General features: G+C 39.5%; 1 protein-coding gene across 1 annotated transcript in view; it reads left to right on the plus strand.

Moving 5' to 3' along the window:
- Nucleotides 1–27,714, plus strand: part of LOC131491415 (complement C5-like) — a 90,270-nt gene that overhangs the window by 10,659 nt on the left and 51,897 nt on the right. Inside the window, exons 4-17 of the mRNA XM_058694331.1 lie at nt 275–345; nt 3,502–3,593; nt 7,055–7,137; nt 9,778–9,868; nt 12,174–12,288; nt 14,086–14,212; nt 16,253–16,368; nt 17,762–17,947; nt 19,228–19,431; nt 21,192–21,401; nt 21,528–21,680; nt 22,735–22,864; nt 24,122–24,184; nt 25,592–25,789. Coding sequence (XP_058550314.1) covers nt 275–345; nt 3,502–3,593; nt 7,055–7,137; nt 9,778–9,868; nt 12,174–12,288; nt 14,086–14,212; nt 16,253–16,368; nt 17,762–17,947; nt 19,228–19,431; nt 21,192–21,401; nt 21,528–21,680; nt 22,735–22,864; nt 24,122–24,184; nt 25,592–25,789 — 1,839 coding nt within the window. The remainder of the gene's footprint in view (nt 1–274; nt 346–3,501; nt 3,594–7,054; nt 7,138–9,777; nt 9,869–12,173; nt 12,289–14,085; nt 14,213–16,252; nt 16,369–17,761; nt 17,948–19,227; nt 19,432–21,191; nt 21,402–21,527; nt 21,681–22,734; nt 22,865–24,121; nt 24,185–25,591; nt 25,790–27,714) is intronic.

Raw genomic sequence — 27,714 nt, forward strand, 5'->3', positions numbered from 1 at the left:
TTAACAAAATGACCTGTACTTTACTTTCACTAGGAAAAGTAGCTCTTTAAAGACATCCAAGAGAATTCTCTTTAAAAGAAAATAATCTTCAGTAATGTATATGTCTGTAAACTAACTTTTTCTTTCTTCTAAATATGGATTTTTTTCTGTGTAGATATTTGTGATTGAGTTTTTTTTTAATTATACTCATCTCTTTTAAGGATGATTATTGTAAAAAAAATCAAAATACTCTTGTGTTTAATGGAGGTTTTGATAATATCAATTATTCTTACAGTAAAGGTTAGAGTTTATTCACTGAATGATGACCTGAAACCAGCCAAAAGAGAAACTGTCTTAACTTACATCGTAAGTATGTTATTTATTTAAATAATAATTTAGCTCATCTTCAGGATTAGGTATGTGGTTCCATAACTCTGCCCTAACCCCACACTAACTCATTCAATGTTTGGTAAACGGTTATTGAACATCTTCTGTAAGTATAACATTGTAAGTCTATACCTCGACAATAGATATATGTAAAAAAAACTCATAAAAATTAACTTTCAGCAGTTATGACTTTGAGCTAAACGCTTTAAATATATCCTTCATGATTCCTTTCTTAAAATGCATCAATCAACCACTAAGAGTTGGTTGACTGTTAATTGAATATTACATCTGAGATTTTTTATTTGTACCATTCAAGATAAAGAATTATAATCTGGGCCACTTACACTTAAGAAACTTAGAGTTTAGGGGCGCGTGGGTGGCTCAGTCAGTTCAGCATTCAACTCTGGATTTCTGCTCAGGTCATGATCTCTCGCGGTTCGTGAGATCGAGCCCCACGTCAGGCTCTGCGCTGGTAGTGGGGAGACTGCTTGGGATTCTCCCTCTCACTCTCTCTCTGCCTCTCCACAACTTGCTCTCCCTCTCTCAAAATAGATAAACATTAAAAAAAAAAAAAACCTTAGAGTTTAGTAACATACTAACACATGCGAAAAATAGTGTTAAAACATGAGATAAGTAAGGATCAGTAGTTATCAACCCTTTATCAGCCATAACATGCATAATAGAAGACATGCCTCCTGTGGTCTTACCAGTTTGTGTCACAGCCCTATAAAACTTTTGTGAGGAAGTAACACTCACCCATTAACAGCAGGTATATTAGTCATGGTCTTTCACAATAGGCTGCAGCCCCTTTTCTCCTACTAAAAAACCCTGTAAGATGAAAACCTTACCAGAACACAAGAAGGAGTGAACTACAGGGATAACTTGGAATGCTGTATAGCTTACAAAAATCATAAACCTTTAACAAACTTTAACCTCTGACTATGTTATAACGATTTACTTGTGAAACATCAGAGTGTGCCAAGAATGTGGCTGATAACTATTGATATAGACTGTAAACTCCAGCAGTCCAGAAAAGAGTTTAGGATGGCCAAGGGATGGGTCAAGGAAGAAGTGAGATTTGGACTAGGCCTGTAACAATTGAGCCAAATTGAGAGTGGTGGAGAAGACATAGGCAGGTTGCTAGAAAGGAACAACCGAGAACAGAATCAGAGGTGAAAGGAACTGGACAGGAAGAAAGCAATCTGATTCCAGAGCAGAGGCATCCCTGGGAAGAGAGGGGTCAATAAGATCTGAAAGTTAGAACAGGGCACCAGAGGCTTGAATAACTAGACCTGGAAGTTGAGAGTTGATGTAGCAGGTTGTAGGGAAGAACCCCTGCAGATTTACTGAAGAGACCAGGGAAAAGAATGGAGGGCAAATGTGTAGTCATGAGCACCACTATAGTAGAAGTGAAGGGATGTGCAGTAAGGGAATCCCATGCTGGGCTGCTGCAGAAACCTAGGTGCAGGGAGAGGTGTGATAGCAGCTGCAGAAGAAATGCAGAGAGAGGCCCCTCAGACTGCCTGAATGAGGGTGAGGAGAAGAAGCCAGTGAGAGTGGCATTGACAGCCACTAGGAAGCCAATGTGAATTTACCAGTTTATAACGGGTCTGTGTGGGCTGGCTTGTCCTAAAACTATGAGCCTTTTCCTCTGGAACCAAGACTTGAGTTGAGGAATAGCTATACATACTGGAGTAGATACTACAGGACAAAACCCACTGGAGTATAAACCAAACAAATTATACAGTAGGGCCAATGGCACATGAGATCAGAGGGAAGGCTAAATGGAGGTGAGAGGGAGGGCTGAAGCGATCCTTTTCTGGAATAGAACAGGTTTCAATTAAAAGAGTAGACCCAGATTTGTAAAAGTGGTGGAGAACTTCCTATGTAGGGAACAGGATGAGTTTTCCAATGGCAGCAGGAGGGAGTAAGAAATGAGATCGCAAATAAACTGGCCAAGTGGTATTGGGAGTCTGGGAGGGGACAGAGTGAGGAGAGGCAGTGTCAGCTCAAATGCCCTTTTTCTGTCAGAAAACACAAGAGGATGTGGACAGATGCTTTTTATTTTATTTTATTTCTCCCAGTTGAGCTTCAGTGCTGAAAAATCCTGGCACAAGGGAGACTGGATGCCAGTCATCCCATGTATAAGCTGCCCCAAGAAGAGAGGATTGAGGAATCTGATCCCAGAGCCACAGAGAATCTGTATACAGGAAGTGTCCCGAAAATAGTGCTCAAGAGAGATCATCACGGAAGCACTGGGTGGGACGAACTCCAGGGATAAAGAACAGCACAGAAGATATTTAGCTGCCATCCTGATTCTGGTTCAGAATAGGCCTTTGTACCTCGAGGGAAAAACACCTTAAAATCCTGGCCGTGAATTTCATAGTCATGGCACATGGTGGTAAATTTCTGGATTAAGGTCAAAATGGACCTCTGCATGTAGTCCAAAGAAAATTAAAAAAACCTCCTTTCAATAATTTTCAAACCCACACATAGAAGGAAATTTATGGGGGAAGCTTTACGAAAACTTTCAAGTTTGATTAACCATTTTGGGTGTTTAATCAAGTTCAAAATGTCCATAGGGCACAATTCTAAAATGTCTTGCTAATAAAAGCATTTTATAGCATGTTTGCTTTGGAAAACTTCACATGAACAGATATGGAATTTGGGTTGTGGTACCTATAAAGCCTGTAAGTTCACATTTGGTTAGTTATAACATCAGTTATTGTTACACTTCTTTTTTTAGTTATTACAACAGAAAGTTGAGTCTCTTCCAGATAATTGAGACTAGGATATGCCGAACACCAATATAAACCTCTCTCTCTCTCTCTCTCTCTCTCTCTTTCTCTGTCCTCCCTCCCTCTTCTTTCCCTCCTTTCCTCTCTCTCTTTGACTCTCTCTCCCTCTCTCTCCCTCCCTCTCCCTGTGGCAGGACATGGAGGAGAGGTTAAAAAGAGGGAGCTTAAATGAACCATATTTGCCTTTCACAACATTTAAGTGATCTTCCTCCTTCATATTTAATTTGGAGACATGGATATTCGTTAGTAAATATTTCCACAAGTCAAAGATAATATAAATCAATTGACTTGTTTAATGTGGCTTATGTGATTTGAGTTTGTTTGTTTTTATTCAAAGGATCCTGAAGGATCAGAAGTGGACATTATGGAAGAAAGTGATTATACCGGAATCATCTCTTTTCCTGACTTCAAGATTCCATCCAATCCTAAGTACTTTAAAGTATTTGTTAATATAAGTTTTCTCTAAAAAGCACATCTGGAACTTTTGGTTGTGAGGCAGATAACCAGTCAAATGGAGCCACCTAGTGCTAACAAATGGTGTAAGCGTGAAAGAAAGGAGGCTGTGCAAAACAGTGCCCTTGTCATGAGCACCGGGTGATGCATGGAAGTGTTGAATCACTATATTATACACTGAAACTACTATAACGCTGCGTGTTAACTAACTGGAATTAAAATAAAATAAATAATGAAAAAGTAGAAAGACCCTAAAAAATGTTCTTAAACAAAAAGGGCACAACATAAGTGTGAAACAAAATGTAAATCTAATGAGAAGTGAGGCTCAGTTTCTGGCAAACAAAAACCTCCCACTTCTCATCAATCCTCTTTATATATAGAAATAAAAATTTGGGAGAGACAAAAATAGTCCCCAGGGTTTTTGTTTTTTTTTTCATTAAAACCATCAACCCTCTACCCTTCAAGGAACCTAAGAGACTATCAGTCTAAAAGGCTGGTATGGTCCCATGCCTTGCTCTGAGAGTTATAAAAATATTGGTCCTCCGTAGTCTTTGTCTGTGTAGACTGCCAGAAGACAGATTTCAAGAGGGAGAGTGTTCTCAGAGCCATTTCTTTTCTTTTTTCTTTTCTTTCTTTCTTTATTTAGGCCTCCTGTGAAAAGGATTTAAGGTGGCACCTAGGTGGCTCAGGCGGTTAAGCATCTGACTCTTGATTTCAGCTCAGGTCATGATCTCATGTTCATGGGTTCAAACCCCATGTGCAGAGCCTACTTGGAATTCTCTGTTTCTCCTTCTCTCTCTCTGCTTCTCCTCCCATGCTCCCTCTCTCTCTTTCTCTCTCTCAAAATAAATAAGTAAACATTTTAAAAATGGATGTAAGAACAGTTTAAACTGCTCAGTGTAATAAAATGAATTCAATGTAATAAATATTTAGTGAGCATCTTCCTGGTATGTGCAAAGCACATAGAGAATGAATACACAAAATGGAAATGAATAATCTACAGTCCGTGTCTTCATGGAAATTATAATAGAGTAAGACAAATAAGTGTACTTCTATCTACCCTATGACCCAGCAATAGCACTGCTAGGAATTTACCCAAGGAATACAGGAGTGCTGATGCATAGGGGCACTTGTACCCCAATGTTTATAGCAGCCCTTTCAACAGTAGCCGAATTATGGAAAGAGCCTAAATGTCCATCAACTGATGAATGGATAAATAAGTTGTGGTTTATATATACAATGGAATACTACTTGGCAATGAGAAAGAATGAAATATGGCCTTTCGTAGCAACGTGGATGGAACTGGAGAGTGTTATGCTAAGTGAAATAAGTCATACAGAGAAAGACAGATACCCTATGTTTTCACTCTTATGTGGATCCTGAGAAACTTGACAGAAGACCATGGGGGAGGGGAAGGGGGGGAAAAAGTTAGAGAGGGAGGGAGTCAAACCATAAGAGACTCTTAAAAACTGAGAATAAACTGAGGGTTGATGGGGGGGAGGGAGGGGGGGAGGGTGAGTGATGGGCATTGAGGAGGGCACCTGTTGGGAGGAGCACTGGGTGTTGTATGGAAACCAATTTAACAATAAATTTCATATTAAAAAAATAAAATCAATTTGAAAGTTAAAAAAAATAAATGGCTAAGTATAACTTTAAAGCAAAATCTCCTTATGGTCATTTTTCTGACCTCTGGAAGGGAGTTTGCAGTTAATTTGCTGTTTGCAATTAATTCACTGAAGATGTTCTAGAAATGTGAGTGAAGTTGGGGATTTAAGTTTTATAATGCATACTTCCTTGAAAATATTACATACTCTATCACACGGAACTGATCTTATTATTTTATAACTATTATCATTTCTCCAACTTCATCTTGTGCCATTTGCTCCCTAACAGATTTTATTTATATCAGACATGGTAGCCCCTCACGATCACTACTTTTCTACCCCAGTACCTTTGCACATGGTGTTCCCTCTGCTTAGAATGTGCTTCACCTTGCTCTTCACAAGGCTGGCTTCCTCTCATTCTTTGGGACACAAAGTAAATGCTCCCTTTTCAAAGAGGCTATTCCTGGATGCACCATCTAATGTAGTCCCTCTCTCTTTCTCTTTTTTTTTTTTTACTCTCTTATTTATTTACTTCATGGTACTTACCTCAATGTTACATTTATTTGTTTGCCTCTTTATTGTCTGTTTTTGCCCACTGTTACATCGTTAGCACTTCAACATAACAGGCACTTGGCAAATATTCATTGAATTGATGATGATGATAATGATGATAGTCACAATATTAAGTATATTGATTGCATAACCAACATGCAAGGTAAATAGCATTTTTCTCATTTCACAAATGAGGTTAAGCAACTTGCCCAAATCCAATTTGCCAGTAAATGGAAAAGTGGGAATTACAAATCTCTTGGACTGTAGCTCTATGAAGACAAATTCTTCCATTTTGTTCATTTTTATCTCCAGTTGTTTCTCCAGTGCTCAGTAAATTTTTTTTTTTTATTTTTTTTTATTTTTGGGACAGAGAGAGACAGAGCATGAACGGGGGAGGGGCAGAGAGAGAGGGAGACACAGAATCGGAAACAGGCTCCAGGCTCCGAGCCATCAGCCCAGAGCCTGACGCGGGGCTCGAACTCACGGACCGCGAGATCGTGACCTGGCCGAAGTCGGACGCTTAACCGACTGCGCCACCCAGGCGCCCCCAGTAAATATTTTTAAATAGAGGTTGTTAATTAAACCCAGGTCATTTTCCTCTTTAAATGAACCATGCTTTGTCTCTAACCATAACTTCTTTTATGTGAGGTGTGCGCTGTATCATCTGGGTAAGCTCGACTTGTATCTTTCTACAAACATTGTCCTACTATAGTGCGGATTTTAGTATTATGTTAGTATAATTATGGTTTAGATTAATTAAGTTAATCCTCAAGTTTCACAAGCTCTTCAAATCAAAGCCATTGACTAGATTAAGACAAAATTCCTGAAAAAAATAACAATATATGAAGAACTAATTACCAAACAATTTCTATTGTCCTGAAAATGCTCAATTATTTGTTTGTTACTTAAAGTTCTACACAAATAAAATACATTACGTAGGCTAAATGCATCTCTACTTACTTTCTCCTCTTTATTTTTTTTAACATTTATTTATTTTTGAGACAGAGAGAGACAGAGCATGAGCGGGGGAGGGTCAGAGAGAGAGGGAGACACAGCATCTGAGGCAGGCTCCATGCTCTGAGCTGTCAGCACAGAGCCCCACGCAGGGCTCAAACTCACAAACTGTGAGATCATGACCTGAGCCAAAGTCGGACACTTAACTGACTGAGCCACCCAGGCGCCCCATTTTCTCCTCTTTAAAACACAAATCGATTGGATTTCCTCTGGGCAAATTAAAACTACTTGATGACTTCCATAATTTTAAATATTTTGCTTCCACAGATACGGTGTGTGGACAATCCGAGCTAAATATAAAGAGGACTTTTCAACGACTGCAACCGCATATTTTGAGATTAAAGAATATGGTAATTTGTGATAATTAAAAGCTTACCTGTAAAAAAATTAGTGTTTGTGCACTAATGCTTTCCATTAGTGAACTTACGGCAGAATCAGTCCCAGATGAAGAGGCAGCCCGGCTGGCATGGTTGTAAACAGTGGCTGGGGGGGGGAAGGGGGGGACGGGGGGGAGGGGGTGTGTGCTCATTTTTGGAAGGCCTAGGCTCTGGCTCTAGCATGCCTTTGTTACCCTCCAATAAGCTCACAAACCTCTCTGGACTTGTGTTCCTCATCAGAGAGCCAGAAGAGACCTAGTCCCCCAGGGAGCTTGACTAATGACGGTCAAAAATCATGATTTTAGGAGAAACTTAAGTAGGCTGAGATGAAGTGAGCAGAACCCAGTAAGACGAATGATTTACTCAAGTCATTAAAACTAACTGGTGCGAGAACGAGAGCAATTGGGTTTGCATCCCCCAAGTTCAGTGCTATTTTCCTTCTGGCTCACTAATCCCTAATATATTTATCTGAAAACTTAAGATATTCTTATTTCGAAATCAATCGTATTAATGGACTAATAATTAACATATAAATAGCTTATCTTTCCATTCTTATAGTTGTTTACTAGAGTATTTATGTGCTTTGATATCAAATTTAACTTTGTTTTGCTTGAAGTCATTTTTTATTCCTCCAGGAGACTCATAATAATATGGAGAATAAATCCACAGATGTTAACGATTGGCAAACAAAACAGTGACAAAAAATAACTTGTTATGCTGAAACAATTTCAAAGGTTCTAGCCTCTCAATAACCTGTAAGCCTACCTGATCCCACTCCCTCCAAGTATGTTTGCTGCTTCTCGTGTATATCTAGAATTCATCCACCTCTTACCATCTGAGGCCATCCTCATCCATTCATCACCAGGCTCCCCCCCCTCCCCGGACTACTGCAAAAGTCTCCTAATTGCTGTCCCTTCTTCCAAGCTATTCTCACTTGGTATTGGCCAAAATAATCTTGAAATGCAAATCTCATCATGTTATTTCTCTATTGAAAAGTCCCCAATAGCTCCTCGTTCCTTTGCTAATCGAAATCAAAATCCTTATTTTGAGCTGGCCCCTGCCTACCTCCTCTGCAGCCTCATTTTATACCATTCATCCTCTTATTTCCCTCCAGCAGTGGTGACTTTGGACACAATGTTCCACCTGCCCAGAACATTCTTCCCCTCCCCCACTACCTAGCCAACTCCTACTCATGTTTCAAGTCTCAGCTGAAAAGCCATTTATTCAGCAAATCTGTTCCTAACTTCTCTTTCCTGGGAAGGATTCTCTGTAATGTATATTGGTTTTCATAACTGTGGTATAGGTGTTTTTCTGTGTAATTATTTGCTTACCACTGTCTTTACTGTTTGACTAATGAGCTCATTAAGGACAAGGTTTGTATCTTTCTGTTCACTGGGATATCCTTGTCAATAGGAGCATGCCTGCCACATAGCAAATAGGTATTAGATGAAAGGATGAAATGTTTTCCTCCATGTCATATCAGAGAGAACACACCTGCCTTCATCTTTGGTAAAATAGGGAATGCACCCTAGAGCAACAAAGTGCATTCCTCTTTATTTCCATTTTGTCAGCACAGAGCCCAATGTCAGGCTCAATCCCATGAACCATGAGATCATGATCTGAGCCGAAACCAAGAGTGGAACACTTAACTGACTGAGCCACCCAGGCGCCCCAATTACCCAATTTTCTATTAACAGTTTCGCTGGTTAATAGAACTAGAATCTATGGGACCCCTGGGTGGCTCAGTTGGCTGAGCGTTGAACTCTTGATTTTAGCTCGGGTCATTATCTCATGGTCATGGGATCAAGCTCACATTGGGCTCTGCACTGGGCATAGAGCCTACTTGGGATTCTCTCTCTCTCTCTCTCTCTCTCTCTCTCTGTCTCTCTCTCTCTCTGCCCCTCCCCCACTCGAGCACTCTCTCTTTCTCTCTCCCTCAAGAAAAAATTAATAAAGAATCCATAAGCCCTGGTACACAGCTTTAGTATAAAGAGAAGGCAGTGCCCTTTTGACAGGTGAAATTCTTTTTTCTTGAGCAATCAAAATACCAGAGAGAGACAGAGAGAGACAGAGAGAGGGAAAGAACTCCTTCCTGTCTACCCTAATTTTAAATTTTGCATGAATGTTCTTTCTTTTAGCTAATTATAAGCTTTCTCTTCTTGACTAAAGTCAAAGTTTTATGTTGGAATTTGGAGACTGGATGGGTTTATCTACAAGACAAAAAAGGGAACTGTTAAATCAGCCAGAATTTTCCTCTTCTATTTTAAACTTAACTCATGGAGCATATACTATGCTTAAGACTCATGAGAAGCGTGGGAAGGGGAGAGATACAAAGATACATAGAGTATAGCCTTTTTGGTTTTCAAGGAGCTTATACTTTAGTGAATAAATGCTGTAATCAAAGTATAAGCAAAGTGCTTCTGGTACACAGAGTTGGATAAACCTCTGATGGGTAGAGTAGGAGGTGTCCCAGAGATATTGCTGACAGTGATGAGAAGGAGGATGACGATGGCAAGGTGGATGTTGTATTGATGTCACAGCTTGTCTAACTATACCGGAAAGAAGGCTACTCTAATTTAAACGGTAAAATTGCCTCTTTGTTTTTATTTTCAGTGTTGCCACATTTTTCTGTCTCAATAGAACCAGAAAATAGTTTCATTGGCTATAAGGACTTCAATGATTTTGAAATTACTATAAAAGCAAGGTAAGAAAGTTTTCTTTTTTCTTTCTTTCTTTTTTTTTTTTTTTTTTTTTTTCAGATCATCCAGTTAAATTGAGTGCTAACTCTTATTGGTGATAGTTGCCCAAAGTGAGAAGTGTGATTCCTCCATCCACTTTATTGAGATATTGTTGACATGTAACATTGTGCAAGTTTAAGGTGTACAATGTGTTGATCTAATCTGCATATATATTGCAGAGATCTGTGATTTACTGGCAGTGTTTTTCGTGACTTTGGGATTGACTGAGGAAACATTGGGCTTATAGTTTATTTGTTTTGATTTTTTGCTGATTCTGATTTTAGTTTTGTTGGTTACTCAACAGCAAAAACTCCTAAAGTTTTAAGTTCAATGCGTGTGTTTAGGAACCAGCATGACATAAGGATATTGGGGTTGAGATGTGAAGAGTTTACTTCTCGTCATTTTTTAATGGCTTAATCAACCAGCTAATGCTGCATGACCTCTTCAAGACCCAATGCTTTAAAACCACAACCATTTACAACACAGCTGGGCAGTTCTGCTGATCTGGGCCAGGCTGAATGTAAGCGATGCTCCCCCGTGTGCCTGGGGTCGGTTGGCAGCTCACCTGGGGGCTGGCTGGTCTAGGGAGGTCTTATTTTCATGCCTGGCAGTTGACTTAGATTGACTGAAAGTACAAAGATAATTGGACTATGTGTATCTTTCATCATCCAGCAGATCTGTCTGTAGTAGCAGCAATGCTCAGAGAAAGAATATGGAAGCATAAAAGTCCATCACTTCTACCATGTTCTTTTGTCCAAAGCAAATTACAAGACCAGCCCAAAGGAAACAGATTTCTTTTATACCTTTTACCCACAAGGAGCTCCAAAGGTGGTAGATATATGGGGCAGTGGAGAACTGGAGTTAGTTTTGCAAGCAATCTCCCACAAAAGCTCAGGTCATTTAAAAATGACAATATAGGGGCGCCTGGGTGGCGCAGTCGGTTAAGCGTCCGACTTCAGCCAGGTCACGATCTCGCGGTCCGTGAGTTCGAGCCCCGCGTCAGGCTCTGGGCTGATGGCTCGGAGCCTGGAGCCTGTTTCCGATTCTGTGTCTCCCTCTCTCTTTGCCCCTCCCCCGTTCATGCTCTGTCTCTCTCTGTCCCAAAAATAAATAAAAAATGTTAAAAAAAAAAAAAAAAAAATGTTAAAAAAAAAAAAAAAAAAAAAAAAAAAAGACAATATAATATCATTATTAGTAACAATAACCAATTTGCATAACTATATGTGTTGGGCATCTTTCTAAGTACTCTGTATATATTAGCTTACTTAATCTTTATGAAATCTCTATGAGATAGTTACTATTTCTGTCCCCATATTACAAATGAAGAAACAGAGGTACATAAATGTTAAGTAATTTGCCCAAGATCTCACAGCTAGGAAGTCCCATGGTCTGTCTGGTTTCAGGGTTCAGGCCTTTCAACCCTATCCTACACTGCCTTTCTTAGTAGCATTTATTCCTAAAATAGAGTGTTACTTAGTCTAAACCAACATAAAGACTCATCTGACAGAGAATTAACAAAGTGACTTCTTGTAGTTTATTTTTTTTAATGTTTTATTTATTTTTGAGGGACAGAGAGACACGGTACGAGCTGGGGAGGGGCAGAGAGAGAGGGAAACGTGGAATCCACAGCAGGCTGCAGGCTCCAAGCTGTTAGCACAGAACCCTATGTGGGGCTTGAACCCATGAACTGCGATATCATGACCTGAGCTGATGTCGGACGCTTAACTGACTCAGCCACCCAGGCACCCCAACAAACTGACTTCTTTTAATGGAGGAACTTACTTTACATGTGCAGACCACGGATAAGGGAGGTTAACTCTAGCTATAGTATTGTTTTCTATGCAGCAAGTTTCCTTTAGCCTCTCTTTAGTTCTAAACTAAAAAAAGGAAATACAAAGTTAGAATGTTAAAAAAGAACTTATCTCCTCTAACAATGAGATTGAGCGTGCTGCTTCCAAAGGTGTAAAAGAAGGTAGGGCACAGTGCTTCACTGATACCAAAATCATCAAGGAAGCAGTGTTTCCTGATCCCGGACCTGAGGTCTTTTGATCTCCTCAAGCAAGATCCGTTTTTTTCATCTAGCACAGAGTCATAAAAATCCGCACTTCGGCTTTATTATTATAGCTTTATGAGGATGAGATATAATAGGGGATGGAAGACACTTTAAAGTGTATCGAGTGCTTTATGTAATTTCGAGTTGTTACATTTGATCTGAATTTTATTATTGTAACCATGTTAGCAAAACAATTCTATGGCATTATTGTTTGGCAGATATTTTTATAATAAAGTCGTCAATGAGGCTGAAGTTTATGTCACTTTCGGAATAAGAGACGACTTAAAAGATGATCAAAAAGAAATGATGCAAAAAGCCATGCAAAACACAATGGTAAGATGTTAAGACACGTGCATTCACTTGTACCTAAAGATGCATCACAAAGGCTGGAGAAAAGTCACTTCCAAATCATCGAGTCCAACCCCCCATTTTACACAGGTGTGCAAGTCGAAGCTAAAATGCTCTCTTGGCTTCTCCTGAGCCTCAGGATGAAGTCCACTTTGCGTGACATCAGCCTCCCTCACCAGCCTGTCTCCTGCTCTTTCCCCTTTCCCTCTCTCCTATTCGGGTCACTAGTTCCTGGAACTCTCACTAGTCTCTCTTGCCTCCAGGTGTTTGCAGTGCCGCTCCTGCCTGGGAATGCTCTGTCCCTTTGTGGCTTCTGCCTCTTTGTGGCCTGGCTAATCCCTTCCTACTCTTTAAGTCTCAGTGTTAACACCCTTTCTCTGAGAAGTCTTCCCTGACTCCCGTAAATTAGGTTGGCTGCCCCTGCCAGCACTCGAGCCTCCCTTACTGGAGTATGTTTTGTACTTTATTACAGTGTTCTCAACCAGAGACATTGTTTACCCCCAAGGGCACATTTGGCAATGTCCAGAAAACATTTGTGGTTGTCACAGCTGGGAAGGAGGGGGGTACTACTGGCATTTAGTGAGTAGAGGCCAGCATGTTGCCAAATTCCCACAATGTGCAGAGCAGCCCTAACAACAAGTTATCCTGTCCAAAATGTCAACAGGGCTGAGACTGAGAAGCCCTTCTTTACTGCAATGGTTTACTTGCTTCTCTCTCATCCTCTACACTGAACCCTTTGTGGGTCTGAATTGTTCCCATTATATGCCCAGAGCCAACCTGGTTCCTGGCAAATGGCAGGTGCTCTATGAATATTTCTGAGTGAATGAACTCATTGGGAAGTTATTTGTTCATGGTCAAGGGCTAGTGGTTGCCGGAGCTCAGATTAGAGCCCTGGTCCCCTTATCCCTTGTTCAATGTTCTTGACACTATACCTCAGATGATAAGGGCTCATGTCATTCTACTGATTCTTGTATATTCTTGTATACATTCTACTGATTCTTGTATATTCTTGTGGTTTGTATCATCTTGTGGTTTGTATTTAGCCTATAGTTTTCCAAAGAGTTCTATTTATTCAAGTTATAAATCAGACACCTCTTTTTAATGTAAGATTTTATGCTGGACACTGAGATTTGAAGGTAAATAAGACAAAAGTCCCTGGCCTCAAGCTACTGGATTTTAGAAGAAAAATAAGGCAACATCTATCTCACTGTTGTGGTTAATAATTAAATAATATGATATGACTTAACTCTATGTCCCTTTACCCATTGGGTGTTTTTAAGTTAGTGTTTCCATGTGTACGCAGTGAAGTCCAAATTAAATATCATAGAACCCAGCAAACTCTCAGGAGCAAAAGTGAACTAAAAGCAGGCCCAGAAACATGGGTGACAACTCAAAGATTAGAAGAAGGAATCTGTGTCAGCTAGTATAAAAAACAAAAAACCAACAACAACCAACCTTGTTGAACCATATAGTGTTTAAGACTCTTCCTATACATCTACCCAAATTAAGTTAGAAAATAGTATTCTGGGCTCAACTGTAGACTCAATCATTGACTCTACTGGTGACAATAAACTACTCCTCTGATAGTTGCCTTCTATTTAGAAGGTAATAAAGGCAGATTTTGTTAATTTTTCCCTTCTCTGATGTCGGACGCTTAACTGACTGAGCCACCCAGGTGCCCCAACAAACCGAAATACCTCTTTCTGAAAATACCTCTTTCATTTTCTCTAAAATACCTCTTTCTTCTCTGAAATACCTCTTTCATTTTCCCTTTTCAAAAAGTTGATCAATGGAATTGCTCAAGTCACATTTAACTCTGAAATGGCAACCAAGGAACTGTCCTATGAAAGTCTGGAAGATTTAAACAACAAGTACCTTTATATTGGTGTCACAGTCATAGAGTCTACAGGTAAGTTTTTTTTTTCCTTGAATAATATTTAGACAGCATATTAAAAGTATAAATAATTTCTAAAATTCTTTCATATTTTATTTTCTTCCATAGCTAAATATTCCTTTTCATATCATTAAAAACAGATTAGAGTAGAGCTCTGCCACTCTATCATTGGGTCTCTATCACCCCATGTGCAAAAATGGGATAGCACTGCCCAGTTGACATCTTGAGTAGCCTAGCAGGCTATGTGACTTGAACATGTAGCACCCCAATGTTCTCACCTGGTAAGAATAAAAATCTAAATGACATTAGGTATGTACAAATGTGTGATAAAATGCTATGCAAATGGAAGATACTGCATTATCATTTAGTCTCCTTATCCGTACAACGAATATACCACCTAAAGCCCCTCTCAGCTGTAATATTCAGGAATTCTATCTAAAATCAGAGATAATGGTTTTAAAATGGGTACAATAATAGCATACATATAGGGTTGTGGTGAGGATCAGAGAGTCAATATATGCAAAGCACGTAAAATAATACCTGTCAGCTAGTGAATACCATATAAGGTATTAGCCCCCTCCTCCCCCTTCCCCTCTATCTTCTTTTCTCCTCCCTCCTTCCCTCCCTCCCTCTTCCCCTCCTGCTCCCTCTTCTCCTTTTCCTCCTCCTCCTTCTTTCCACTTATTACTTTCTTAGCATCCTTAAAACTATTTAGTGCTCTCAACCCCGACTCCAGTGGTTTGTAATAGTCATTAAATATTACTCCAAATTCGGTCAATTTGTCTTACTTCTGGTGACTTGATTACTGATGTTCTTTATATTTTCAGGTTTATATTAAACCTCCAAACTAACTTGAACAAGTTATGTAACCACACTAGCCCCTCCTTTTTGTGGTGAAATGAGAGTTAGACCACATGATCCCTAAGGCCCCTTCCGCCTCTTTGTATTTGTCCTTGAAGGGTAGTAGAATGAAGAATGGCGATAATTATCCAGTTATTGAGTACCTTGTATTTATCAAATGGTTGATAGATGTTGGAGAATGATACTCCTTGCCCAGGATATTACTTTTGACATTATTTTAATGTTTGTTTTTTACTTTTATTTTTTCTCAATTTATTTCAAATAAATTCAGTTTAAGCTACATTTATGAGATATTCAAAGAGTGTTGCTAAACATACAGGCTTTCAAATATGAATGTGTGTAATCCCAGCATTCAAGTGGCTTACAAACTAGCATCGGCTGTAAGACAGGTAAACGAAGAATTCTGTTATAAGCAGGAATTCTATTTGCCCTCTAGGCAAAGTACTTAATGCTACTGACCTTCAGAGGTAGGTGAGCTCCTAGATGATTGCTGAGCAACCAAGTATAGCACCCTGAATGTAATCAGTCTTGAAGGATAAGTAGGGTTTTGAGGCAGGGATGGTAGGTGGGGAGAAGTGGGACACCATCCATAGAGAGGACATACCACAGGTAGCAGGCAAGACTTGATCTTTGAGATTATCTGGCTGATTATCCAGTTGGCCGAAGTATAGGATATGCATATGGGTGTTACGGATGTAATATTGGAAAGGACTTTGGGGATACTGGAGCTTTGTATGTTATTGGGCCCCTGCCAGTGGACTCTCAGGGCTCCCTCTACCTCAGGCACTCTTTTTCTGTTTTCCTCTCCATATCTCTCCATATCCCTGTGCTCTACAGGTGAATCCCTGCAAAGCTTAGTGCCTAGTCCTTTCCCTCTCTCCATAATCCCTTGTACATATTCAACTGAAACTCAGGCCACTGAGAAAAAGTGGTGGCCCTTCCTCACCTTCCTCCCCAGTCCAACCCTGTAGCTCTCCTTGCACAAGCCTTGGATATAAGGCTTTGGAAAACACCTGAGGTCTAAACTTTTCTCTGCACTACCCCCTTTGAACCAAGACTACTGATAAATGAATGAGTGCAGGAATGGAGCAAGTAAGTGAATAAGTCTGTGGAGACATATACAGGTCAAACAGATCCCCGTAGGGATTGGCATATTCTTAAAAAAGGTCAACGTGATGCATGTCATTTCTTTAGGTGGATTTTCTGAAGAGGCAGAAATTCCTGGCATCAAATATGTCCTCTCTCCCTACAAACTGAATTTGGTTGCTACTCCTCTTTTCATGAAGCCCGGGATTCCGTATTCTATCAAGGTAGATGAAGGAGGGAAGATTGCTGAATATGGTTCTCTTTTTCTGTTTACAGAGAGCATGGGGATGGCAAACAGGGGAGGGAAGCTGGAGAAGGGAATCACAGAGGGAATTCATTTGTAAAACCTGCTCCTTAAGATGCAAAAGGAGGTGGGAAACTGCTGGCCAGCTTCAGCCTCAGAGTGATTTCAGCCTGTAGGGCAAGTGCCGGTATTTAGCAAGTAGTCAGGTAGCCTGTGCTAGGCATTCCCTTAAAAAGCATTACATTAAGTTATATGTAAATAAAACACCGTAAGTTTATAGTTAAAAAAAAAAATGCCAACGTTTGGGGCGCCTGGGTGACTCAGCGTCTGACTTTACCTCAGGTCATGATCTCAGAGTCCGTGAGTTCAAAACCCATGCCAGGCTCTGTATTGACAGCTCAGAGCCTGGAACCTGGAGCCTGCTTCACATTCTGTGTCTTCCTCTCTCTGCTCCTCCCCTGCTCATGTCCGTTCTCTCTCTCTCTCTCTCTCTCTCTCTCTCTCTCTCTCTCTCTCTCTCTCCAAAAATAAATAAAAAGTAAAAATTTTTAAAAAGTAAAAATAATGCTAACATTTAAAATTATTTGGTGGCATGTTCTTCAAAAGCCTTAAAACAGAAATATCACTCCTTGAAAATAAAACCCCTTTCTCTCCCCATTTTCTACTTCCCATGTGTCTTATCTGAGTTTGCATTTCTGTGCTTTTCAGTCTGCCCCTGTGGTCTTTGCATACACCTGTCTCACCTCTCTCTGTGTTATTCGCCATGCTTTCCATTTTGGCTCTTTCTGTTCTTGCTTCTCTCTTTCTCTCTCTCTCTCTCTTTGCTTCCTCCTTCCTTTTTACTATTTTCTCTCCTCCCTCTACTTTTCCTTTTTAAAATATTGGTAGTATAGCGTTAATGTGTTCATTTGACTTTCTAATTATATTTTATTTAGTATTTTATATTTCACTATATATAGTACATGTTATAATTTATAACATAAAAAAATAATCATTTTTAAGATGAAAATTTTTGTTCCCTGTTCTTAACTTAGAAAGCTAGAACAGAGTGTTTTACTTTTTTATTCTTTGGAAATGTGTTGCTATTAAAACTCAACTTTAGTATAATTAAAATGTGTTACTTAATATTCACTGTGGGTCACTGGCTTTTAAGAGAGAAAGATTTACCAAGCTAAAGCAAGTTTTGTATGTGCTTAAAGTATCTAAATAGAATTAGGCCGTTCTATAATCTAAGGCCATGACTCTCTCTACTGAGTTAAATGTGAACAATTTATACTTTGGTGGGGAAGAAGAAAAATTATTTCAGAATTGTTCTGCTTTAAAAAAAAAAGTGATGAGCTGCTGAAATGGATCTGGACTGTTCTGGCAAACAGGTGCAGGTTAAGGATTCATTTGACCAATTGGTAGGAGGGGTCCCGGTGACCCTGAGCGCACAAACGGTCGATGTAAACCAAGAGATGTCTAACTTGGAGTCGAAGAAAAGTGTAACACGTTCCAGTGATGGAGTAGCTTCGTTTATGGTTAATCTTCCATCTGGAGCAAGGATGTTGGAGTTTAACGTGAGCTGAATTCTCCTGTTGGACTTTCTGGGACAATGTGTGCTTTTTGACTGTGTGTTTTGGCTAGTGTGCAGAACAGATGCAGCAGATTTTAAACATGAGTCCAGAGAACAGATCCGCAATTTCGCATTCAAAGGGGGGGGGGGGGGGGGGAAGGCACCAGAGGCAATATGCTAATCCATTGCCTGGTTCTTGAGGAAGATAAATCTATCATTTTCTATTTGGGAATTAATGATTTTCTCTTACATTAGCAAGACTTTATTAGAATAGGTATAGCTTCGGAATAAGTATAGCAGTGGAAGTCAGTGGTAGAAACATTCTCTCCCTCACCCTCACTTCTTATCTTTTTTCAGGGACACAAAGGGGTCACACATGGAAGTCTCCCTTTTTCCTAGCTGCATGAGCCACTCTACTTTAGAGCTCAGTTAACAGGTTTCTCTCTCAGCAACTAATGTTTAAGTTCCCAATCCGCCCCCCCCCGCCCCATAAATGATTAGTTAATGCACATTAATGACAGTGACATGCATACATTCACTATCATCTACTAAGCACTTAGGAAATGCTAAGAGCTTTCTGTTGAACACATTTAATACCCAGTTAGTCAGCTCTATGAATTAGAGAATATTATTTTTGCCATTTTGCAGCTGTGGAAATATAGGCTTCTAACCTCTCTTGTGATTAACTTATCCAGAGCTAATAAATGGTGGCTCTGGGATGCAAACCAATGCATAGCTCACTCCAGAGTGTGAGCTAATAACCCCTTTGCTATCAAAGGGGTTATTAGCCATGATATCATTTCTGCCCCATTCCATATTTATAAGTACACTTCCGTGCTGCTCCTTTACAATGAAACTGGACCAGAAAGTCTGTGCGATGTTCACTCCTGTCCCCAGTCCTCAAGGCCTCCTCTTACCACCCTTCTCTTACCCCCAATCCCTGCTAACCCATGGGAAGAGGAGTCCCCAACTTTCCATGACATTTCAGGAAAGGTGCCAATATTTGTTCCAGAAGCATCTTTGCCTCTCCTCTTCACCAGACTTTCCCACCATAGCTCATAACCCCATATTATTCCAATTATTGTCCATAGTCTTTGTAAAGTTACTTGATATCACAGCTGTACAAACATTGGAGTAGTGGAGGTTTTTTTTTTTTTTCCTCTTTAGCATCTGGTGTTGTGAAAGTTAGAAATTTATAAAGCAAAGAAAGAAATTTACAAGGTATGTTTCATAAAAAATATTTCATCACAGTCCACATGTCTTTTTTGAAATTTCCCTTTTCAGGTCAAGACTGATGACCCAGCTCTTCCGGAAGAAAATCAAGCTGGCAAAGTTTACCAAGCAATAGCGTATTCATCGCTCAGCCAAAGTTACCTTTATATTGACTGGACTGGAAACTATAAACCTCTGCTTGTGGGAGAATATCTGAATATTATTGTTACCCCCAGAAGTCCATATATTAACAAAATAACTCACTATAATTACTTGGTAAGTACAGGAATGATAGATTTAAAACTATCTATTCCCCCACCTTGAACATTTCTCTTTGCTTACAGAGGAACATTAGAATGACCCCTTATATTTGTTTTTACAAGGTACTTTCAAGGACATAATTCAATTTGATAATCAGTGTTTTCAAAAACCTTTGAGATGGGTCATGATTTTCATGACCATTTCCCAGAGGAGGAAACTGAGGACCAGAGAGGTTAAAACGCTCACCATGGTCACTCAGCTTGGAAGAGGAATATTTTTTTTATTTGAACTGGGAACCTCTGACTCCTTATCTGATACGCCCTTCGCCTAAGAGAGCCTGATTACTCCACAGAGACTGATTAAATTTTCACATTACCTCTGCTCTATTTCATGGCCAAAGATTACAGGCCTAAACCTATTTCAAATATGTGCATTTCATTGGCATAAAAGGGAGACTCAAATCCTGCTCTTAAGAGTTGAGTCATATGATATCTACCCCAATTCTACCCTTTAGCAACATCCCTATTACATCCCTTATATTAAACAAAGGTGGCCAATCAAGCCTATAGGTGAAACCTAGGACAGAAGGTGGGGGAAATCTTAAGGGCTTCCTGACATTGCCAAAGAAATGGAATGAATTATTCCAGTGGCCAGGCCAAACAGGTGGTGATAGCTTTTTCAACATTTTTGAGAAAGAAGTTTAAAAAAATAAATGAGGAACACAGATCATATTGATGGATGAAGAATTATGGGACCTGTTTAGGAACTATGTACCAAAACCACATATGCAGTCTATTTAAGTTTGAGGACAATTTAAGTTTGAAGACATTTTGGGTTCATGTGGTTTGTAACTTGTTTTTTAACCATATGTCTCCAATACAGAACCAAATCTCTGGCTTTAAAACTTAATTCCCAGGGGTGCCTGGGTGGCTCAGTTGATTAAGGCTTCGACTTTGGCTCAGGTCATGATCTCACGGCTTATGGGTTCGGACCCCACATCAGGCTCTGTGCTGACAGCTCAGAGCTTGGAGTCTGCTTGGGATTCTGTGTTTCCCTCTCTCTCTGCCCCTCCACTGCTTGTACTCTGTCTCTCTCTCTCTCTCAAAAATAAATAACATTAAAAAATTTTTAAAAAAGGGCGCCTGAGTGGCTCAGTTGGTTAAGCATCCAACTTCGGCCTAGGTCATGATCTCACCGTTCCCGAGTTCCAGCCCAGCATCAGGCTCTGTGTTGATAGCTCAGAGCCTGGTGCCTGTTTCAAATTCTGTCTCCCTCCCTCTCTTTGCCCCTCCCCTACTTGCACTGTCTCTCTCTTTTTCCCAAAAATAAATAAACATTAAAAGAAAAAATTTTTTAATTAAAAAAAAACCTTAATTCCCAAATAAGATGCACTCTATTCATCATCTATTTTGTTTTAATCAATAAAACAAAAGAGATTTTAGTGACAGCATGATGACTTTAAATAGATTTGGGATCAACTCTTAGCTCTCTGATTTCCTAGTTATGTGATTTTGAGCTAAAATCAGTATGACATTTAGTTAATTCCCAAGCCCCAGTCCCTTTATCAATCTACACAGTGGGCGTAATATTCCTATCCAACTGACTTGTGAGAAAGAAAAGAATTAAGTAAACGGAAAGGTTCCTGACCTTTCCTGGTTCCTGTTAACCAGGAACCTTTCTTTCTCTTTAACATACTTTCTACTCCGTCTCCAAGCTCCATACTGAAAGCAAAACTTTTGTTTTTTAACATGGTCACTACTGCTGTTTATTTTTAGATTTTATCTAAGGGCAAAATTGTCCACTTTGGCACAAGAGAGAAACTTCCAGATTTATCCTATCAAAACATAAACATTCCAGTGACACAAAACATGGTTCCTTCAGCCCGTCTCCTGGTCTATTACATCGTCACAGGAGAGCAGACAGCAGAGTTGGTGTCTGATTCAGTCTGGTTAAATATCGAAGAAAAGTGTGGCAATCAGCTCCAGGTAAGCCACAAATTATGAGTCACAATCAAATTTTCTTCTGAATAGAGGAGACTATAAATATAACTACTTGTGAAGTTTTGTCTCATGCAAATAACCTTGTCTTTTCTTTTTCAAATGATCTTTTAGGTTCATCTGTCTCCAAGTGCAGATGCGTCATATTCTCCAAGCCAACATGTATCTCTTAATATGGCAACTGAGTCAAATTCCTGGGTGGCTTTATCAGCAGTGGACAGTGCTATATATGGAGTCCAGAGAAGAGCCAAGAAACCTCTGGAAAGAGTTAAGTGGTGCATGGCCTTGGTTGCTGGGTCTTGGGGTGGCTCTGTATAATGCTTCACAAAGTGTGGCCCCAAGGGTAGGTTGTGGGGAAGAATTAGGGAAGACTGGATCTGCTCTTCTGTAAATATACTCAAAACAATGGCTCTTAGGAAGGTAAGCTATCCTCATGTTAGTCTCTAAAACATTGATTCATCCTTTTTTGTTTTTCCAAGTGTAGCATATGACCATAATGGCAATTATATTCCTGGGGCAAAAGTGCCATCAATTTGGACGATTTTGAGATTGAACCTGGGGGCGGGGGGCTTTATAAAGTGGCAGCATAATGGAAGACTGGATAGGCAGCCTATGGAGACTTTTCTGTTTTTTGTTTTCTTTTTTACTCTCATTAAAATCTGGAACAAAAGAATGTGAGAATTATTCACTTCCCCTAAGTTCCCATTTATCTCCCCTATGCCCTGCTAACTGTTTTGTAGGCTTGAATTTCTTTGAACAAAAAAGAAAGATAACGATACAGTTAAAACCATTCAGAAAAGAAAAAAAAAAAAAACATTTGGGATCAAAATTAAAACTGGAATAAGCTTCCCCAAACAAGTTCTCACCCACTTAGAACCTAGAGCCTTCTTCCTCTAAACATAAGAGGTTGTGCTCATTTCTTTTTAGCAACTTAAAAATTAATTTGTCTGTTAATTTAGTCATTCATGCATTTATTTATTTGTTTGTTTGGATCTTATATTGACCACAGCATTCGTTCTATGTCCAACACACCATGGGTTAGTTCCTAAGAATCTTCTCACCAAAGTGTAAAACTTAGTTCTTGTTTTAATATTGAATGTGTGTGTATTTATAAATATAAAAGGACACACTAAAATAATGAAGTTGGGAAATCTGGTCTTTGGCCGTTTGGCAGATGAACGATGGCCTGATTTGTTCTACCCATGTGACAACCAGTACCTGTAATTCTTCGGGGAAATAATTTATACATCTAAGTAGACTCCACATTTTGCCTTGAGTTAATTCCTAAGAATTATTAAATTAGCTAACCACCTCTGGACAGGTATTTCAAGTCTTAGAGACGAGCGACCTGGGCTGTGGGGCAGGTGGTGGCCGCAACAATGCAGATGTATTCCATCTGGCTGGACTCCTCTTTCTCACCAACGCAAATGTAGATGACACCCGAGAAGATGGTAAAATGTTCAGCTTTTTTTTTTTTTTTTTTTGGTTTATTCTTCAAAATGATTACTGAAATTTACATTGATCAATTTACATTGATACCGTTTTTGTAATTGTCTTCCACAAATTCTCTACGCTCATCTTAGAGAGACATGACTACGTAACGCCCCAGTACAAAATGTTTTACTGGCCATCAAGATAAAGTACAAAATCTTTAGTGTAGTCCTCAGGGATCTTCCACAGTCTTCTCCCCAGCTCTCTCCAGTTATCTTTTGTCTTGCTCTATCTTACCTGAGGTTTAAGCTGTGCAGACCCAAGTGTAGTTCTAGGGGTGGCTCTCTGCTATTTTATTTTATACCTTTAGGCCTTTCCCCATCAGGACTGCTTTCCCTTGTATTAGCCTGGAGAAGCCGATAAAAGAATCCCCTCCTCAATAAGGTTTCTTCCCCATACAGAATTGATCATTCCCTCCTCCTTTCACAGAGAGAATACTGTGGGGACTAGCTCTATTTATAAGTAACACAGTAGCAGGGCATCACTGAGTATTCTTCCATTTCGTTATGTATTTTGCCTCAGCCAATGCACTGTGAGCTCTTGAAGGACAAGGACCACATCTTAATCATATTCTTTCTGTGGCTATAAAACTGTTCATAATTATATTTGACCTGTTATTCATAATAACAGAGCACAAAGAGCAAATGATAAAAGTAGCATACCCAACAAAAACTTTGCTCACTTTAAATGCTTAGATATTTCTCTGTAATCAGTGGGTCAAAGAGGTTGCAGGATTCAAAGCCAAACTTGGATCAAACAAGTCAAACTAGAGGACACTAGATCATGAGCTCCTCTAAGGTAAGATAAATGTTAAGATGTGTTGTGCATGGTGCCTAGTCAAACACAGGCTCTCAGAATTTGTGGAATACATGAATGACTTATGAATGTTTTAAGTACTTAAATAATTTCATGGAATTTTCTTTTTTGTCATTTTAACTCTTTTTTCCTTCTTCTTCTTCCCCTCCTCCTTCTCCTCCTCCTCCTTCTCCTTTTCCTTCTTCTTCTTCCTCTTCTTCTTCTTCTTCTTCTTCTTCTTCTTCTTCTTCTTCTTCTTCTTCTTGTCTTCTTCTTGTCTTCTTCTTCTTGTCTTCTTCTTCTTCTTCTTTTTCTTCCTCTTCTTGTTCTTTTTCTTCTTCTCCTTCTCCTTCTCCTCCTTCTCCTTCTCCTTCTCCTTCTCCTTCTCCTTCTCCTTCTCCTTCTCCTTCTTCCTTTAACAGATAAGCCCTGCAAAGAAATTCTCAGGCCAAAGAGAATGCTGGAAAAGAAAATAGAGGAGAAAGGTACTCTAAAAGTTTGATGCAATTATAAAAAGGTTATGATCCTATTATTCAAAAGCTGGAGAGAACGAACCATTATCTAATTATTCCTAATCCAAATGGAATGGATGAAAAGAAAGATATGTACAGATGTCTTAGCTTACCTCTCTCAGAAATATTAATCCAAATAACTCTACAACTTCATTTGGCATAACCTCAGTCTGAGGAAAATAAGTATTATTTCTATCTCTAAAGTTAAAAGGTTAACTTTTTACTTGTTACAAATATTTCCTCTGCATAGACTTCATTTGGCAATTAAAATTATATTCTTCCATTTTCTTCTGACCAAAATCATGATTCGATTAACTTTGGAGTGTACCTAGAAACCTATTTCTTCTATTCCATGTATTTAACAGCTGATAGTATTTTGGATTATTCTTTGGGAAATCAGTCTAACAGAAATTATTTTTGAACAATTATTTAAATGGAAATATGATCACTGGTGATATTAAAAGAGGAAGAATGTTGAACTGAAAGTCGGTGGCCAGAGTTCAACTAATAATCATGCTTAGAGTAAGATAAGAATTCCTTCCATCTATATAGGAGTTATTTTAATCCCAACCCTAGTTCTAAGTTCTAACAATATGAAAGACACTGAGTAGTTTGGGCACTTATGATAAAATATGAGCACTTATTGGGATGCCTGTGTGGCTCAGTTGGTTAAGTGTCCAACTTCGGCTCAGGTCACGATCTCATGGTTGGTGAGTTCAAGCCCCAAGGCGAGCTCTATGCTGACAGCTCAGAGCCTGGAGCCTGCTTCAGATTCTGTGTCTCCCTCTCCCTCTGCACTGCCACCCCCCCACCTCATGCTCTGTCTCTCTCTCTCTCAAAAATAAATAAACATTAAAAATTTTTTATTCATATTCATTCTTATACATTCAAATTTATATTCGTTAAAAATATTTTTTTAAATATTGGCTCTTACGATGCCACCAGTGGAGTTCCACAAACCACATCCTATAAGAAAAGTTTTAAAAAGCAGGATATGTGGCTTAAAGAAGGAAGCACTTATACAGTGCTGATAACCATCTTCAAATATTTGAAGGCTTCTCCATTAACTTATTTCACTCAAAGGGTGCTGAACCCAAGGTGCCAGTGTCAAAAGTCAGTATTTAGCTTAATTGCAAGAAGCTCTTTAAACATTTAATATGAATGAGAATGATCTGCCTTGTGAGACCACATTCTCCCCATTCCTGGAGTACCCAGCTGAGTGTGGGGGGTCACTCACCTAGCCTTGGCTGTTGCTACGGGTCCGGGGATGGGGGCAGGGTCATGTGGCCGTAGACCCAAGGACCCCTCAGGATCCTTTCTGAACCTGGGGTGCTACGACTCTGTGCATAATCAAGGACATTTGCATCATTACTATTTCAGTTGCTAAATACAAATACACACTATTCAAGAAATGTTGCCTCGACGGAGCCTACCGTAACGACGATGAGGACTGTGAGCAGCGTGCTGCCCGCATTACGCTAGGTCCCAGATGCATCAGGATCTTCAAGGAATGTTGTCTTATAGCAAAGCAGCACCGTGATGAGGATCTTCGTAAAAACATCCGGCTGGGAAGGCTGCGTGAGTTTGACATTTTCTATCAGAATTCTGCTCAGTATGGGGAATCTTGTGTGATCCTGTTCTGCTAAAAAAGGACAGTTTTCATGTTCTATTTAAAATTGAAATTAGACTGGGGCTCCTGGGTGGCTCAGTCAGTTAAGCGGCCAACTTTGGCTCAAGTCACTATCTCACAGTTCATGAGTTTGAGCCCCACGTTGAGCTCTGTGCTGACATCTGGGAGCCTGAAGCGTGTTTCGGATTCTGGGTCTCCCTCTCTCTCTAACCCCTCCCCTGCTCATGCTCTCTCTCTCTCTCTCTCTGCCCCTCCCCTGCTCATGCTCTCTCTCTCTCTCTCTCTCTGCCCCTCCCCTGCTCATGCTCTCTCTCTCTCTCTCTTTCCCTCTCTCTCAAAAATAAATAAACATAAAAAAAGAACAAAATTTTTAATTGAAATTAGGGGAAAAAATGCCCATTAGAAGAAAATCAGTTATTGTTTTGGGGAATCAAAGGAGGCATATGTAGTAGAGAACAGAGCGCACGGGGCCACAGTCAAGACCCAAGGGCAAGTGTAAGGCCAGCTCTTTCTATAAACTTGAATCATTATGTATCTCCTCTGAGCCTCAACCTCCTCATTTTTAAAGCAAGAAGTGTAGGCTTAGATGATCTCCAACATGCCTTTGAGTTCTAGAATTCTAGGGTTCTGTGATATTACAACCATTAAAAATTTTGTTGATGCCTATGTTGACCAAATATAGCAAACAATTTCTAAACCTAGCATGAGGTTAAGTGTACTTACACAAAACATTAAATCTTCCATTTCAATAAAATATATTTTCAGGATTTAGAAAACTCTCATTGATATGTTTCCAGAACTTTCAGGACTTTCATTACATCTATATCTAATCAAAACAAAAGGAACAAAAGCAGAATGACAGCTCCTGTTTTCAGAATCTGTTTCTCTTAACAGTGTGTCTTAAACAGCGTCCATCCGAATGGATATATTTCTGCAAACGTAAATTTTTGTGGTCATTTCTTAAAAACCATGTTATTAGATATATTTAGGTTGTTTTCAGATGTTTGCTTATTTCAAGGAGCATTTTCACAAGCCACCTAGTACATATATTTTTCATTGTCCGGTTTTTCAACTATAATCATCTGGTTTGGCTTCCACTGCATGGAACTGAGTTTCTGCTATTGCCCCCAATCCACCCCACCTCTCTGGTGCTCCGCTCTGCCCCTCATTCTAGACAGGTTGGCCTCCCAAAACTCCTATGGGTTTTGCAACTCTGCAAAGGTCTACATGGGTTTCTTTCCCTGTTCTGCAGCCTGAAAACTGCCTGCAGACAGTAAACCTGGACAATTTCAGGGTTCAACAAACCAGTGTCCCTTCTCTCAGGAATCATGGCCCTGGGTCACTTATGCTCTAATGTCTGAAAACTGTTGTTTTATATAACGTGCCTGGTGTTTTTAGTTCCTGGGGTTTTTTTCTTTCTTGATTTTTTTTTTTTTTAAGGCAAAAGAGTAACTCTTATCAGTGCATCTTGGACAGAAGCAGAAATTCTGTCCATTTTATTAAGGGAAGTAGAAATAAATTTCCCTTAGGTAAACCTTCTTTATTTTATAATATAAACACAATTACTGTAATAGAAAAAATGCAAATAACTTTATAGATTGATGAGTATCTTCTATAATCTCAGGAACACTAAACATTTAGCAATTTAAGAAACAAATCATTGAAGATATTTTTGTGCTTTATTTGTTCTCTCAGTACTATTAGTGGAGAAATTCCAAGACCTTTAAAGTTCTATTTTGTGGGGCGCCCGGATGGCTCAGCCCATTAAACGTCCAACTTCAGCTCAGGTCACCATCTCACGGTTCATGAGTTCAAGCCTTGCATTGGGCTCTGTGCTGACAGTGCAGAGCCTGCTTGGGATTCTCTCTCTCCT

The sequence above is a fragment of the Neofelis nebulosa genome, chromosome 12 (assembly GCF_028018385.1).
Source record: "Neofelis nebulosa isolate mNeoNeb1 chromosome 12, mNeoNeb1.pri, whole genome shotgun sequence".
Lineage (NCBI taxonomy): Eukaryota > Metazoa > Chordata > Mammalia > Carnivora > Felidae > Neofelis > Neofelis nebulosa.